The 16612-nt window shown below is 42.0% G+C and overlaps 1 protein-coding gene across 1 annotated transcript in view; it reads right to left on the bottom strand.

Annotated features, from left to right (window-relative positions):
* The window catches only part of LOC136875973 (meprin A subunit beta-like), a 70924-nt gene extending 69670 nt beyond the window's left edge, over positions 1-1254 (bottom strand). Inside the window, exon 1 of the mRNA XM_067149588.2 lies at positions 1126-1254. Coding sequence (XP_067005689.2) covers positions 1126-1254 — 129 coding nt within the window. The remainder of the gene's footprint in view (positions 1-1125) is intronic.
* Positions 1255-16612: the final 15358 nt, after the last annotated feature.

The raw sequence follows: 16612 nt of genomic DNA, 5'->3' as shown, positions 1-16612 counted from the left end.
TTTAATACCCTCAGGCGTTTTATTTAATTTTTGAAAAATGTTCACACCGAGTGTAGTTATAAGGGCTTAATTGAAACTCTACATTGACTCACATTAGCGTTCGTAGTGGTAGTAAAAGGCAAACTGCAAAATGCAACATTTCGAAAATCACTTCCGCCTAAATGCAGTTTCGGGAAAACAGTCTAAAATCGCTTCGTTCTTTAATCGTTTTCTTTTTTTAAAAACCCTAGCCAAATTAATTTATTTATATTATTTCTGGAATGTGTTTATTGGTTTAATACCCTCCAGCGTTTTCCTTTTACATTTTTGAAAAATGTTCAAACCGAGTGTAGTTATAAGTAGAGCCCGGATTCTTATGCATTAATAGGTTAGAATGCAAAATTCCTGGAGCGAGTAGCATGTATAGTCTACCTTCACAACGACAATGCTGTGGGGTTTGCATAAATATTAGGGGTACGGTCCATCAGAACCCCTGTAATTTATGTTACTCTTGCTACAGTACGGAAGAGCGGGTGGCCGTCACTTCATACTAACCAAATTAGTTTGCAGTCTAACCGGTTATTGCATAAAAATCCGGGCTATCCGGGCTTTAGTTATAAGGGCTTAAGTGAGACTCTGCATTGACTCACATTAGTGTTCGTAGTGATAGAAAAAGGCAAACTGCTACTATAGTCGACCGGATAACGATGATTAAGAAAAGGATTGTAATGTTTAGGAATAAATAAAGAATGTATTCTCATACTTTATTATATTTTATTTACGTAAAACGTAGGTCCTATTCCTAGGATGTTTTCAGCATTGAGTTGTTTGCCTGAAGGGCTAAAACTGCGGATTTTTGAGATGGGCCTCACTGTCACTTGCACCGTTTCTGCATTGTGCGGAGAAGTCTATATCGGGTTAACTGCGCAAAAAATTGCTGTAATATATTGCCTGAGATAGGACTAAGAAACATTAAACTCCTAGCTGGTTGCATATGTTCGGGAGAAAATGGGGCAGCTGTACCACCCAGTATATAGATTGGTTCAGGAGGACCTAGCCGTAGTCTGATGCGTCAACGTTCCAAGGTTTTCAAACTATGTTACAGGTGTGTGATTTTTTATTAAAAGAAGAAATTATAGTACTCACGGTAGTAAGAGGTGTGATGTCACCCTCCAAGAAGCTCTCGTTGTAGAGTCCCTTGTCCGTGCCGTTAATCGCAGGTGGGAAAGGCCCTGCGGACACGACCACCACCAGTAGCGCCACTGTCGGTATCATGCTATCTGTCCACCATGGTTCCCTACATCTGCTTATAAGTCAGCACTTTATTAAAACATGGCCACTCTCACCATTGTTCTGGGAATCAATCAGGCCGCAGACTTAATCTCTCACCTCATTTGTAAACATGGGCACTTCGCAATAGTTCCGTGTGCCCTCATAAATATCTAGCCATCTTAGAGACCGCATCGTCGACAGTGCTTTGGGCTTCACTGCGTACCCAAAACTTAACCAAGGTGCCCCAAAAGAAATATCCATTACCCCCACTTCCCATTTCTCAATCCACGCAATCATATATCAATTCTGATGAAAAGAACGATAAAAATCGCATTTATCTTACGGGTCATTGACCTTCATTTCAGGCGGAATATCGAGCATCTAACGATGTGGTATGTTTTGAATTATATTACTTCTTACTGTCGTACCCGTTATAATAATAATAATAATAATAATAATAATAATAATAATAATAATAATAATAATAATAATAATAATAATAATAATAATAATAATAATAATAATAATAATAATAATAATAATAATAATAATAATAATAATAATAATATATGATACATATAAATATAATATATTATTATTATTATTATTATTATTATTATTATTATTATTATTATTATTATTATTGTACCGGGCGGTACACCCCTTCGCCCCTATTTTAAATCTTGCGCCAATAAATCCTCCCCTACAGGAGAAACTTTGAACTTTAAACTGGATTAACTCAGTAGTTTCTCAGAAGATGTCACTACAGTAAAATTTTGTGATTACCAAGTTGTCAGTACTGTGTGGATTTCAACGTGTTTTGTTTTCTATTGATCAAGAAGTGTGGACATTCTCTTATAGATGTCTCTACCAAAAACTATGACCATGCACTCTGGTGCGAAGTAAACGAAACTTATTTGAAGAAATTTTGTATTCATAAGTTTTCTCTTTACAAAATTTCGTTCCTTCATTTGTGGGTTGGCAGTATTAATCTTTTCTTTCCGCCAGTTTTGAATTTAGCCAATCATAAATTTCTGTAATTAATTTTTTGACCAATCGTGTCTTTCTTCTTCAATTTATGTGAGCCAATAAACGCCTGTGGGTGTGTCTTATTTATTCATGAAAGGTCTCGAATCTTCCACGAGGGTATAAAAACTGCTGATTTTCTTGTCTCTCGGCCACTTCAACAACATCAAGGTTAGTATATGGAAGTGTAGCAGGGGGCGGGTAGCGCCTCCTCCTTCGGGCAGCAGCTCTTCAACAAGGTAATGGCCGTTTAACATCTTTATTTCTTGCTAGCTCAGCAGTTTAACCCGCGGGGTAGGTCCGAAACCTTTAATATGTAACCTATATCTTGAAACGTGTAAAATTCTTTCATCTTTGTAAAACTTCATATATCTTTAACTGTAATTCGGGGATAGAGAGTGCTTTACCCTCTCGAGTTCCCCTTCATTTTTGATTGGAGGTGACTACGTTTTCATAATCGATTTTATTCTCTTCCTTAACGTGTTAAAAATATTTCTTGTACGAGTCACCTCCCTAGCTTGGGAATAGCCCCTGTGTCATCGGCCTAGTGCCTCTTAGGTTTTAAAATGTGTATTGGGGAGTGCTAATTCACGCCTCCTGTCCCTTTTGCATTTAGGGCCATTTAAATTAACCTATTATTTTTCTTTTAAGGCCCTGCAGGCTGGGTACGAGATACCCCTGTTTAATTCTTGTAAGTTGTGCCTTGATGGCAAGTGATGGTAAAGTATGGTATTGCTTTGAATAGGCTTGAAAGATTGAGAGCGGGGCAGCTCTTTCTAGTGTTTTGAAAGGTGCCTCTAGGAGGCTTGACATTACTAGGTGGGAGAAAGTGCTCCATGTAATTAGGGGTTTTCTGCCCTTTGGTAATTTGTGGTTGTGAGCTGAGAGCTCAGGAATTATAAAACTTGGGGCTCGAAGCCCAGAATTTGTAAAGACCCCGGAAACTTGGGCTTTCTTTTGTAAATTATACCTGATTAGTGGATAGTGGTTGAGTTGTTGTTATTTGTTTAAATTCTATGTGAAATTTGTTAATTTTTTCTATTTGTGAAAATATAACCTTTATTGAAATTTTAATTCATCTTTCGGACTTGTAGTTAGACCCATTCCAGCCCGCACCTTCTTTCACCTCTGCCTTCCACGGGTATCTCCGTAACAATTATTATTATTATTATTATTATTATTATTATTATTGTTATTATTATTATTATTATTATTGAAAACCTTGAAGTATGCCAAGCCTATTTACTGTAATATTTATTGCAGACTTTGGGATTAGTTTTTGAAGGTCCTCCGTGTTCTGTGAAAGAGATGGCCTTGGTCTGTATTATTATTTGTGACCTTCTACTATATTAGTTTTGCCCTTTAGGCGTACATCATTATGGTATAAACCCCTTTGCTTGGCCCATTACATGTGCCCCTGGCACAATATCGATACCAATGGGTTTGATAGACCTCAATGGTGTTTACGTAATCACGTTGGCGTTGATCACTTCCCTTGAGGGCAAGATGACATTAGGAGACACGTGGCAGAATGTAAAATGTGACATCGTCACTGTGGGATCATTAAGTTTCTCAGTGACTGCGCTGTTTAGGTCGCATAGCCAACAGCTTGTATTCGGGAGAGAGTGGGTTCGAACCCCACTATCGGCAGCGCTGAAGATGGTTTTCGGTGGTTTCCGATTCTCACTTCAGGTACAGACTGGAGCTGTACCTTAATGAAGGCCACGGTCCATTCCTCCCCTCTCCTAGGACTTTCCTATCCAATCGTCGCTGAAAGACATATCTGTTTCGGTACGACGTAAAGCAAATTATAAAAAGAGAAGTTTCTCAGTGTTGTGAACTCTAACGATAGACCATTGGATATGGAGGATTCTGGTTGTAGTTTAGCAACAAATTTGTCTTAATAGAAGCGATTGACTTTTCTAGAGATATTGAATATTTATATAACGATAGTTCTGGTAAATTTTAGATGCCAGTTCAACTGTTTCAGTTCGAGCAGCACATAAACGCCGAGTCTAATTCAAAACAAGAAAATTCAAAGCACTTAAAAGAATACTACCAAATAATTTCGAAATTTTAACAATGTGACACTTCTGTCGAGCAATAATTGTCGAAAGCCCCTTTCCGATTTGGCTGAGAAAATAGTTCGCAAATTGGTTCCAATGATTCTCAGTGGCATAAAAAAAAACGAAACCCCATGGCGCAACAGCCCCGAAGGGCCTTGGCCTATCAAGAGAACACTGCTCAGCCTGAAGGCCTGCAAACTATGAGGTGTGGTGTGGTCAGCACGACGAATCCTCTCGGCCGTTATTCTTGGTTCTCTAGACCGGGGTCGCCACCTTACTGTCAGATAGCTCCTCAATTGTAGTCACGTAGGCTAAGTGGACCTCAGTGGCATAACCTAAACGTAATGAAATGAAATAACCGTTCAAATACTGCCAATTTCTTGACAGAAGTTTATGGATACAAAGATCGTCCGGGAGTTAATTCAATAAATATCGAAATTAAGAAAATATTACAATGTGCAACAGTTGAAGCAATACTTCATCAGTGGAATTACATTGAATGTGTTGCGTAAAGAACCGGCTGGGCAAAAAAATAAAAATCTGGACAGGAAAATATTAACGATAGAACTGACAAATCACTCGTTTCTGAGATACTAAAAACAACCTGTTATTCAGTTTCCCTTTGGAAAAATCAAATGAGCATAAAATGATCAATAAAATGTATGACGCATGAAATTTTGCTGGCTGTGATGTGAAATAATGATGCACAGCCATGACATACAGATCTACGACCTGTGCAGCTCTTACGGTACTGTTTCTAGGTAACATCACGTCACGCATTTTGTTAGACAACCTTTTTTCTTGCCATTTGCTTTACGTCGCACTGACATAAATAGGTCTTATGGCGACGATGGGATAGGAAAGGCCTAGGACTTGGAAGGAAGCGGCCGTGGCCTTAATTAAGGTACATCCCCGTATTTGCCTGGTGTGAAAATGGGAAACCACGGAAAACTACCTTCAGGGCTGCCGACAGTGGGGTTCGAACCCACAATCTCCCGATTACTGGATACTGGCCGCACTTAGACAACTTTTCATATGACCTCCAACTCTAATATCGTCCCCTACCAGGAAGCGCGCCATAAGTTCAGTTCTATGAAGCACCCGCCAAGACGTTAGACTACACGAAGATAGCACCGAGTCTTCCAGGTTCGTCATTTATGTCTTCTAAACCGGTTGCGACTGCTGCGAGCAAAGTCGCAAAGAGTAAAAGCTCGAAGGGGGGACCACCCCACCTTCGACCACAAAGAAGTCTGTGCCGGCTGGGACTCCTACGCCAGCGCATCGGGGGGGGGGCAGACTAAGTCTCCCCATATCAATAGAGAGGTCGGCGAAAGCCGTTCCCTCGCCCGCAGAGGCGGATCGTCGACCAGGGCTGGGAAAATATTTCCCAGTCCGTCTAAACTATAAAAGAAGGTGGAGAAACGAAGCGCCCTTACCAGGCGCTCCCGCACTTTTCCTGCGAAGGGGAAATCATGCCCTCCATCTGGAGGGTGTGAATCAGCGCCAGCAGGTACACCTGCTCCTAAACCTGCGCGCTCACATCGTACGACGAAGTCCCTCCCCCAAAATAAGTCGATGTCCTGGGCGTCAGTCCCACCGTCTGCTGATGACGAGATGGCGTCGAGTTGCCATCTACATCTACGGATGTAAATGTTGGTATCGATATCTCTCCTTTAGTCCACACTATGGCACTGTTACAGTGGAATTGATGACAAACATCTTGCTGAGCTGCGCCAGCTCATTAGTGAGTTCGCGGCAAATAAAGTCTGCATTCAGGAAACCAATCTCAGACCAGGTCATCATACGATCTTGAGAAATTTCAGATTATACTTGACAGAACGATATTATGCTTACCGGGCCTCCGGTGGCGTTGGTATTTTTGCTCGTTCTGATACTTATAGTTTCTACCTCCATTCCTCTTACTGGGTAATTTTAACGCCCATCACCCTATATGGGGCTCTTATACGACTTTCCCCAGGGGAAGGAATTTGGAAATATTACTGAGAGAGCTAGATTTTGAATACAGGTGAACCAACTCATTTCAGCGTACGTTACGGCACATACTCTCGCATAGACCTTAGCGTATGCAGCCGAGAGCTGGTTCCTCTGCTTCGGTGGAATGTACACGCTGATCTCTATCACAGTGACTACTTCCCTATTATTCTTACTTTGTCGAAACAAAAATCTACCGAAGCTCCTCCTCGATGGACTTTTTTTTTTTCTTTTTGCTAGTTGCTTTACGTCGCACCGACTCAGATAGGTCTTATGGCGACGATGGGACAGGATAGGGCTAGGAGTGGGAAGGAATAGGCCGTGGCCTTAATTAAGGTATTAAGGTACAGCCCCAGAATTTGCCTGGTGTGAAAATGGAAAACCACGGAAAACCATTTTCAGGGCTGCCGATAGTGGGGTTCGAACCTACTATCTCCCGAATACTGGATACTGGCCGCAATTAAGCGATTGCAGCTATCGAGCTCGGTCGATGGACTTTTAAACGTGGTGAATGACCAAAGTTCACAGCACTCGCTACATTTACAGACGCAACTGGCCGGAGCGTAGACGGCGATGTAACTTACATAACACAAGTTATTCTTGCTTCTGCTGAGGAGTCCATTCCATAGTTTTCAGGCACTCCACGCCGAAAACTCGTTCCTTAGTGGAATGAAGAAATTGGAGCAACTATCAAAGAATGCCGTCGCGCTCATAAACGATATGGTAGGCAGCCTACTGTGGCCAACTTGGTAACATTTAAAAACTCCGCGCTATGGTGAGAGTTCTTATTCGACAAGGTAAGAAAGCTTCGTTGGAGAGATATGTGTCGTCAATGACGTCACATAGACCGTCATCTCAAGTGTGGACTAAAGTTCGACGTTTTTCGGGTATACAATGACCATATTTAGTACCTGGAATTGCCATTGCAGGCAATATCGTCACAGATTCACCTTCTATTGCTAATCATCTACCCAGTCATTTCGCGGATGTTTCTAGTTTCAGGAATTACCAGAATCACCACCGTGATTTCTTAGCTCTGAAGCGGGAGGCAAAACATTATTAACTCAGTTTTGCCACTCAAGCTTCAGAGGACTATAACGTGCCCTTGGCGATTTGCAAGGACACGGCTCCCGGATCAGATAATGTCCACAAACAGGTGTTGAAACACCTCAGTGAGGATAGTATTTTATATCTCCTTCGTATGTTCAACGGAAGCTGGGTAGAGGGTGAGTTTCCATCATAGTGACGAGAGAGCATAGTAATTCCTGTCCTCAAGCCTGACAAAAATACTAAATATGTAGGAAGTTACAGACCTATCTGTCTTACAGACTGCTTGTGTAAGCTTTTTGAGCGGATGGTTAATCGCCGACTTGTGTGGTGCCTGGAGAAAAGAGGACTTTTGTCCGAATACCAATGTGGTTTCCGAGCCCTCGCTCGACCACTCACCACTTGATATGCCTGGAGAGTTCTATCCAGGACGCTTTTCTCCGAAAACAGCATTTGGTGGCTGTTTTCTTTGACTTAGGTAAGGCCTATGACACCACATGGCGATACGGCATCCTTTCAGTCCTGTATCAATGGAATTTCCGAGGTAACTTGCCGGTATTTATTGCGAAATTTTTGTTCCTCAGCCTATTTCTGTCCGAGTAGGAAGGGCATACTCCCAATACCACGTTCAGGAAAAGGGAGTCCCACAAGGATCGGTTCTTAGTGTCATTCTGTTCTTGATTGCCATAAGTGGTATTGTCGCTGGTGCTGGTTCAGCAATAATACCGTTGTTATATGGGGACGATTTTTCTCTGCATTATAGCTCACAAAATATGGCCATCGCTGAGCGACAGTTACAGCAAGCAATTAGAAAAGTGGAACAGTGGACCTTAGAACACGGCTTTCGGTTTCCAACTGCAAAGATCTATATTGTACACTTCTGCCGGAAGCGCGCTCTTCACTCCCATCCTGAGCTCGACTTAGGGAATGTTGCTCTTCCGGTAGTTGACACTTACCGTTTTCTTGGGCTCCTTTTCGATGCGGCAGTTAAAAGCGAAATGCGCTAAGAAACTTAATATCTTGAAGTTTCTTAGCGGCATTACTTGGGGGGGGGGGGGGGAAGGGCAGACCGCACGGTGTTCCTATGATTTTATAGGACATATATTTTATCAAGGTTAGACTATGAAAGTGCAGCATATGGATCAGCAAGGCAAGGCGTCCTAGCCAAAATGAATAGCATTCACCACAGCGGGGTTAGGTTGGCAACGCGACCTTTTCGTACAAGCCTCATTGCTAGCCTGCTCGCTGAATCTGGTGTGCCGCCTATACACCTGAGGCGTCAGCAAATGATTCTGTCCTATGCTGATAATTTTCACCCCAGCTATCCTTGCATATTCCAGAATTGAAACCGTCGACTATACGCTGCATACCCTCGAGCAATGCCGCCGGTTGGAATAAGCTTGGATAGTAGTCACGGATTATTTGATGTACCTTCGGTTCCTTGTCTTGTCAGCCGACCAAGTAGGGTACTTCCTTGGATAGTACAACGACCTGAAATCATTCTAGAATTATATACCGGACCAAAGGAAAACACGGACCCATCATTTATCGGAGACACTTCTTGTCGGTTGTTGGCAGGTACCCTGATTCGGTCGCTGTTTTCACGGATAGTTCGAGGACAGAACTGGGAGTAGGCTGTGCGTTTGTTGTTGACAATAACAGGTTTCTTTTTCCTCTATCAAAAATCTGCAGTGTGTACACAGCAGAGCTCTATGCTATCTGTGAAGCTCTGCGGTACACACTGTCCGATGAGCACCGGCAATTTCTGTTGTGTACCGACTCCTTGAAAGCGCACCCTCTGGTGCAGCGGATCCAGGACCTGCTGGCCGGGTGTTCGGATGCTGACACCGGAATAACGTTTATGTGGCTCCCTAGCCACGTGGGTGTATAGGGAAACGAGTTAGCTGACAAGACTGAAAAGGAGGCTGTTACTTGCCCTCGTTGCCTTACAGGGTACCTGCCAGTGACATTCGCTCTCAGCAGAGACATCTGGTTATGTCCCATTGGGAGATGGAGTGGTAGGCCACCGCTCTCCCAATTAAGCTGAGAGCGATGAAATAAACTACGAAGGTACGGAAGACTTCGCTTCGGGCTTCTCGGCTGTGGTATTTTGTCGTCTTCGGATTGGCCATGGCATGGAAACGCACTCCTACCTACTGAAGGGTGAACGTCCCCGCGGTGTGTACTTGCGGCGGTCATCCAACCGTGGTTCACATCCTTACGGAGTGCGTGGACCTGGCCGATCTGCGCCGTGGTCTACAACTCCCGAACGCCATTTCCCTCATCCTACGAGATGGCGAGCAGTCAGCAGACCTCGCCATCCGTCTTATGAAGGATAATGGCCTTTTTATCGTATTCAATAATGTATTTTGTATTAGAGTATTTCTTACCGGGCGAGTTGGCCGTGCGCGTAGAGGCGCGCGGTTGTGAGCTTGCATCCGGGAGATAGTAGGTTCGAATCCCACTATCGGCAGCCCTGAAGATGGTTTTCCGTGGTTTCCCATTTTCACACCAGGCAAATGCTGGGGCTGTACCTTACTTAAGGCCACGGCCGCTTCCTTCCATCTCCTAGGCCTTTCCCATCCCATCGTCGCCATAAGACCTATCTGTGTCGGTGCGACGTAAAGCCCCTAGCAAAAAAAAAAAAAAGAGTATTTCTTTTACTACGCTTTTATCACATTGACTCTATTTTAGTTCGTGTTTGCGTATTTTAATGTGTTATTTTAACTTATAATTTGAATGATATATATCTCTGTACTTCAAGACAATGCCTTATTCCATTATAATCGATATTTTCTATAATTTTAGTAGAAAATAAGGCATTGCGAATTAGATTCACTGATTATTTTAATCTCATAATTATTTATTTTAAATTCTAATCAGTGGATAATTTTAAAAGTTTAATTATCGTATCGTTTCGTTGCATCTCGTACCATTAGGGGCCGATGACCTAGCTGACAGGCCCTTTAAACAACAATCATCATCATCAGTTTTATTTTGCCCGCCCGGTATTTATGTGCCCGGTGAGAAAGTCGTAAATATTATCTACAAGAGAGTGTTATAAGACACACACATACCTTAATTTAACCACTTTAATTCTTGCTCATAAATCCTTGCGGAGAACGGGTACTTTAGCCAGTATGAAGTACTAGTGGTAGTGCTGTCGGATACAGTTCCCAGCATTTATTGTCCGCATGTCACAAGAAATTTAAAGTCCTCGCTCTCACTTTGCTTGCACTTTTGGTCATAGGTTACAGGCTCATGTTCCGTGTCATATACACCGTCCCTTGTTGACGTCAAGCCACATAATTCAATCTGTTATTGCAGAGCGTGCAACAGTGGTCTAAGATCCAAGTACGTGCTTCTGCGCGGGGTGAGCCAACCGTATCACCTACCGTACACTCGGCGGAGAATACAAAACATTATGGCCAGGCTGGATTTTGATGGACTGAAAATATTTGCAAAACGACGGCAAAAATCCAGTAAAAAGGTCCGAAAATTCTAAAAAATGGCAAATTATAAATTAAATTTGACAATAAATTTAGTAATCGAGTCGGCTCTGTGGTGTAGAGGTTAGTGTGATTAGCTGCCACCCTCGGAGGCAGGGTTCGATTCCCGGTTCTGCCACGAAATTTAAATCTTGGTACGAGGACTGGAACGAGGGCCGGTCATCCTTGTGAGGTCAACTGAGTAGAGGAGGGTTCGATTCCCACCTCAGCCATCCTCAAAGTGGGTTTTCCGTGATTTCCCACTTCTCCTCCAGATAAATGCGGGGATTGTACCTAACCACGACCGCTTCCTTCCCTCTTCCTGGTCTGTCCCTTCCAATTTCCCCCACCCACACACAAGCCCCCTGTTCAACGCCACCTGGGAGACGTACTGATCCTCCTCCCCAGTTGTATCCCCGACCAAAAGTCCCACGCTCCGGGATACTGCCCTTGAGGCGGTAGAGGTGGGATCCCTCGCTGAGTCTGCGGGAAAATTCAACCCTGGACCGTAAACAGATTAAGAAAGGAAGAAAGAAAGAAAGAAAGAAAGAAAGAAAGAAAGAAAGAAATGCACTAATCGAGTTGGTATAGCCTATATTTATGTTATAGACATTGAGGGCTTTTGCCATATCAAGAAAACAAGGTGAAATTCTTTACGTTTCTCAGAGACCTTTGTTCAAAATCTCATCTATTCACGAGTAAGAGTTCTCTCTTGGAATGTGGATATTTTCAAGAAGTAGAGAAGAAAGTTTCTGCAGCCCTCAGATTGACAAAGCGTTGTGAAGATTCTCAAGTCTCCGTATTCAGCCTCACTTAAAGTTGCGATAATATCCAATACTATACACATAAATGCTTCAAAATCCTCAAACATGTAAGAAAATAACACAAAAATTCCATAAAATGATGAACTAATGAAGTATAATTTTAGAAAATGACATAAAACTACAAAATGGTAGCATTTCTACAATTTGGGAACTATGATAAGCAGTTCTGTACAAGTTAGCAATGTCTGTTGTGAACCAATTAAAAGAAGATGGCATGTCATAAAAATCCTAGCCTCATTATGACTGGCTGATTTAAATTTTTATAGGTTGCTAGTAAGTATATTTACCACGTGGGGTACTGGAAAAAAATGTTCGTCTACCCTTCGTCTACATTTGTTAATTAGTCTGTTGACAGTACAAGTGAAATTTGCGAGCTCGCAGCTGCACGCCCCTAACCGCACGGCCAACTCGCCCGGTAAATAAATAAATAAATAAATAAATAAATAAATAAATAAATAAATAAATAAATAAATAAGATGAAGGGATACTGGGCTAAGGAAAAAGCTCACTAGAGTTAAAAACCACGTGATCCAATGGGCCTCAACGAAACAAGAAAAATAAATAAAAAGTGGCCTTATCAACCTACTTCCCAGATCAGTAGCGCTCTTTGGTAAAAATGTGTAGGCTACAACATTTTTTAAAATCGCACTTCACGGCCACTTGAATCGTTACACTTCCGAGTGCGGTACATATGTTTACCACTTGAACTTCACGTGTGATATACAGTGTTGAAAGTTGTCATCTGAGCAAAGTGGAACATATATATACACCAGTGTTCATTCCTGGAAAAAAAAATCCTAAATGAACTCTGGTAAAAAACTTACAATCCCATATCTCATAAGTAAACAATGTATTGACTCAGATTTTGGTGAAAGCCAAAACAATACGTCCCACTGACATGATATTTAACAAAATAAGTAATATTTTTTGTTCCCCAGATGATACTGTTCTGCTTACAACAAGTGATGAAGATCGAACACAGTGCTGCAGCAGGTCTGCGTTTAAGTACGAAAAGGACCAAGGTAATGGTCACAAGCAGACATGTCATTCAACCTGTTAACTTGACAGTAGCTGGCACATCACTGCAGCAAGTCCAAGCCTTTGAGTATCTCGGCAGTATACTTGATCACAGATTGAACAATGCCGTTGAAATTAGGTCCCGGATTGAACAAATAAGGACTGAATTCAAGAGAATGTGCATACTTCTCTGTAATAGCGATTTTAAGATCAAGTTCCATCTCCGTTTACTCCGGTGTTATATATTTTCTCTCTTATTTGGTACCGAGACGTCGGCCTCTCACCGCTGGATACCGTGGTTCAAATCCCGGTGACTCCATGTGAGATTTGTGCTGGACAAAGCGGAGGCGGGACAGGTTTTTCTCCGGGTATTCCGGTTTTCCCTGTCATCTTCCATTCCAGCAACACTCTCCATACTCATTTCATAGCATTTATCACTCATTAATAAATCACCTTGGGAGTGGCGACCCCATTGTAATAACAGCCTATATATGTTTCATTCATTACATCCCTGACCCGGTCAATGACTGGAAAACAGGTTGTAGGTTTTCATTTTCATTGGTGCCGAGACTTGCACCCTACCCAGAGAACACCACATAAACACTTCAATCCTTGAAGATGTGAGCTATCGACGCCTGCTCAGGATATCATGGATTGACAAAATACGTAACACTGAAGTTCTCCAACGCCTGAACAAAGAGCTAGAGGTCATACATAACATCAAACAGACGAAACTTGAGTACTTTGACCATATCATTCGAAATGATAAATGTAGACCCCTTCAGCTTTTCTTACAAGGTACAATTGAAGGAAGGAGAAGTAGGGGAAAAAAGAGAATATCTTGACTTCGAAATCTACGAGAGTGGTATGGGCTCAGTATCACAACTCTTTTCCGAGCGAGTTGCTGAGAACAAGAACCAGATCGCCCTGATGACAGCCGACATCCAATGAAGATATGGTACAAGAAGAAAAAAGAAGAGAAAGAAGGAGAAGAAGAAATATTTTTCCTTACAAATGGTTAAACTGTCAGCTCATCTGTCGATCAGTGGTAGAATGTCAAGCTGTTCGACTCCTTGGCTGAATGGTCAGCGTACTGGCCTTCTGTTCAAAGGGTCCCGGGTTCGATTCCCGGTAGGGTCAGGATTTTTAACCATCATTGGTTGATTTCTCTGGCATGGGGGCTGGGTGCATGTGCTGTCTTCATCATCATTTCATCCTCATCACGACACGCAGGTCGCCTACGGGAGTCAAAACAAGTCCTCGGACACTCCTATAAACATGGGTTTAAACCCGGCAGATGTAGTCGGATTTTGAACGATGTAACAAAGACAATTCGACTCTCCATGTCGTACGATGGCAGCGTGTAAAGTATCTTTGTAATATCCCAATGTAACTAGAATACTAACAGGTAGGCCATTCCGAGGAGCTACGCTACCATTGGCTGGTGCGCGTGACGTCACCCTGAGGATAGTGCTACCGCCCGATTCAATACATTATGTGTTAAAGGGTACTGTTAGCTGAATGCTTCTTTGAGTTAATCTTGTTAGGTATTTTAATTACACTCCACTTTGTCATGGATCTTTAGAGGGTAAAACATTTATCATTTAAAATTAATAAGAAAGCATGGCGCCTCAAATCTGTAGCTGTAATGATACACATATACTCACAGCGGCGATTGCGTAGTTGAGAAAAACAACATTTTATGAACGAAGTACTCGAGCTAATAAGTATATACATGAAGTAAACACTGAATTCAGCACTTTTTAACTTAATATAAAGGGCAATTAGTATCCAACTTATTACAGTTAATTCACAGCTTCAAAGGAAAGATACGAGTTATATGACATGTAGGTTACACGAAATGCAGTAATTTAAGAATATTTTGTTACACATCTAGTCTCATATTCTATTGTAGATTTGTCTGAAATGATGATAATGCTACCCAGAGAAGAGTTTTCTTCACAGCATTCTTTCGTAAAATGTCCATATATCTTTTCTGGTCCTTCTAATCCTAATGAATGTTTTTTGTTCTCACATACAGTGATATTATTTTGCTGTGAATTTCAGTGAATTATGTGGACCTAAAATCACTTCATCAGGTGAAACGTAACACACGACTATCTAATTTCATTTCGTCGAAGTTGATAACTGCTATCTTCTCCAAGTGCTTAAGTGTTTTTACCTTTAGCTTTAATGAGATCGAGAATCTGTGTCAGAATTCCAGATTTAAACCAAAAAATGATTGGCCCAATTTTGAAAGGTTGAGTGACAAGGTAAAGGATATCTCTATTTTCGCAAATAAACATATGCCAACGGAGAGAGAACTCTCAAGGTAAGGGCATCTGAAATGTCGTGGAGGCCACACCTCACACTGTTTTCTTTTTTTTACAAGTTGCTTTATGTCGCACCGATACAGATAGGTCTTATTGCGACGATTGGACAGGAAATGGTTGGGAGTGGGAAGGAAGTTTGCTATTTGCTTTACGTCGCACCGACATAGATATGTCTTATGGCGACGATGGGATAGAAAAGGCCTAGGAATTGGAAGGAAGTGGCCGTGGCCTTAATTAAGGTACAGCCCCGGCATTTGCCTGGTGTGAAAATGGGAAACCACGGAAAACCATCTTCAGGGCTGCCGACAGTGGGACTCGAACCCACTATCTCCAGATTACTGGATACTGGCCGCACTTAAGCGGCTGCAGCTATCGAGCTCAATGGGAAGGAAGTGGCCGTGGCCTTAATTAAGGTACAGCCCCAGCATTTGCCTGGTGTGAAAATGGGGAAACCACGGGAAACCATCTTCAGTGTTGCCGATAGTGGGGTTCGAACCCACTATCTCCAGAATACTGGATACTGACCGCACTTAAGCGACTGCAGTTATCGAGCTCGGGTTTTTTTGTTAACAGGGACCAAATTTGGCCCGGAGAAAAACATTAAGACCGGACACGCTTCAGCTCACTACGTGCTTCTTGTTTTGAATTGTTTGGAGATCGTTTCGTAAAGGGCTCAGCGTATTTCGTAACTTGGGACTTGTTCAGGACCATAAATTATTTCCTTAATGACGAATTTTCTATCTTCAGTTTCTGTTTTCAGCCAATTGATTTCTTCTTTGGTATTGCCAGCTACCTCGAGAATCGTGTCTGTACTCGTTGACTGGTGAAGTTCTGTAGAAAGTAATCTAGACTCATAATTTCTGAATAGCCTACGAGTAGAAAATCTTAGAGAGAAGGAAGTATAGTAAGAGGAATGGCCTATGATCGTCATCATTTCTTGTGCTTGGAGTATCGATGTCATTTTCATGCCAGTTGGGAATATTTTGGAAGAGTACAGCATCTACCTTCAATTTCCTTTTTTAATGGCAAGCCCAGCAGTTCGCTTTTTAAGTCCCGTTCATAGTTATGAGGGAGGAAATGTGCGGAACAATTTCAAGCCGCGTTAGGGCGGATTTAATCAGCTCTTTGACACCATAACATCCATTTAGCTCATAAATATTTTTTTTGACAGCCGTGATAAATTATATTCTCAGTTTTATAGGCCATAATTTTACACTCTGCAACAGCGCACTTAATTCTGCTTTTACTAATTTTACTACCTCTTTGCACTATATAACAGCACGTATTCTAAACTTCACTCACACACTGTATTAATTTACTTTATAGACCTAAACACGCAATAAACAATTAAACAGCTGACCGGAGACTGCTTACTTATGTTACCGCTTGGAACACACGGTAGAAGTGTCCTCACAGTGACGTCACTAGATACGAGAACAGTTAGCGCGGGGAAGCGATTCTGGCACCCCCTTGTAATATCCAATCATTCACGATTGATCTGCACTAATGGCTGTCGACAAGGTGGCAGATTTCCCATCGTTTGTTTTCCCAGTCTTTTTCTTAAATTA

The sequence above is a fragment of the Anabrus simplex genome, chromosome 6, assembly GCF_040414725.1.
Source record: "Anabrus simplex isolate iqAnaSimp1 chromosome 6, ASM4041472v1, whole genome shotgun sequence".
Taxonomy (NCBI): Eukaryota; Metazoa; Arthropoda; class Insecta; order Orthoptera; family Tettigoniidae; genus Anabrus; species Anabrus simplex.
Note: the sequence above shows the minus strand (reverse complement) of the source record. Positions and strands in the feature narration are given on the sequence as shown.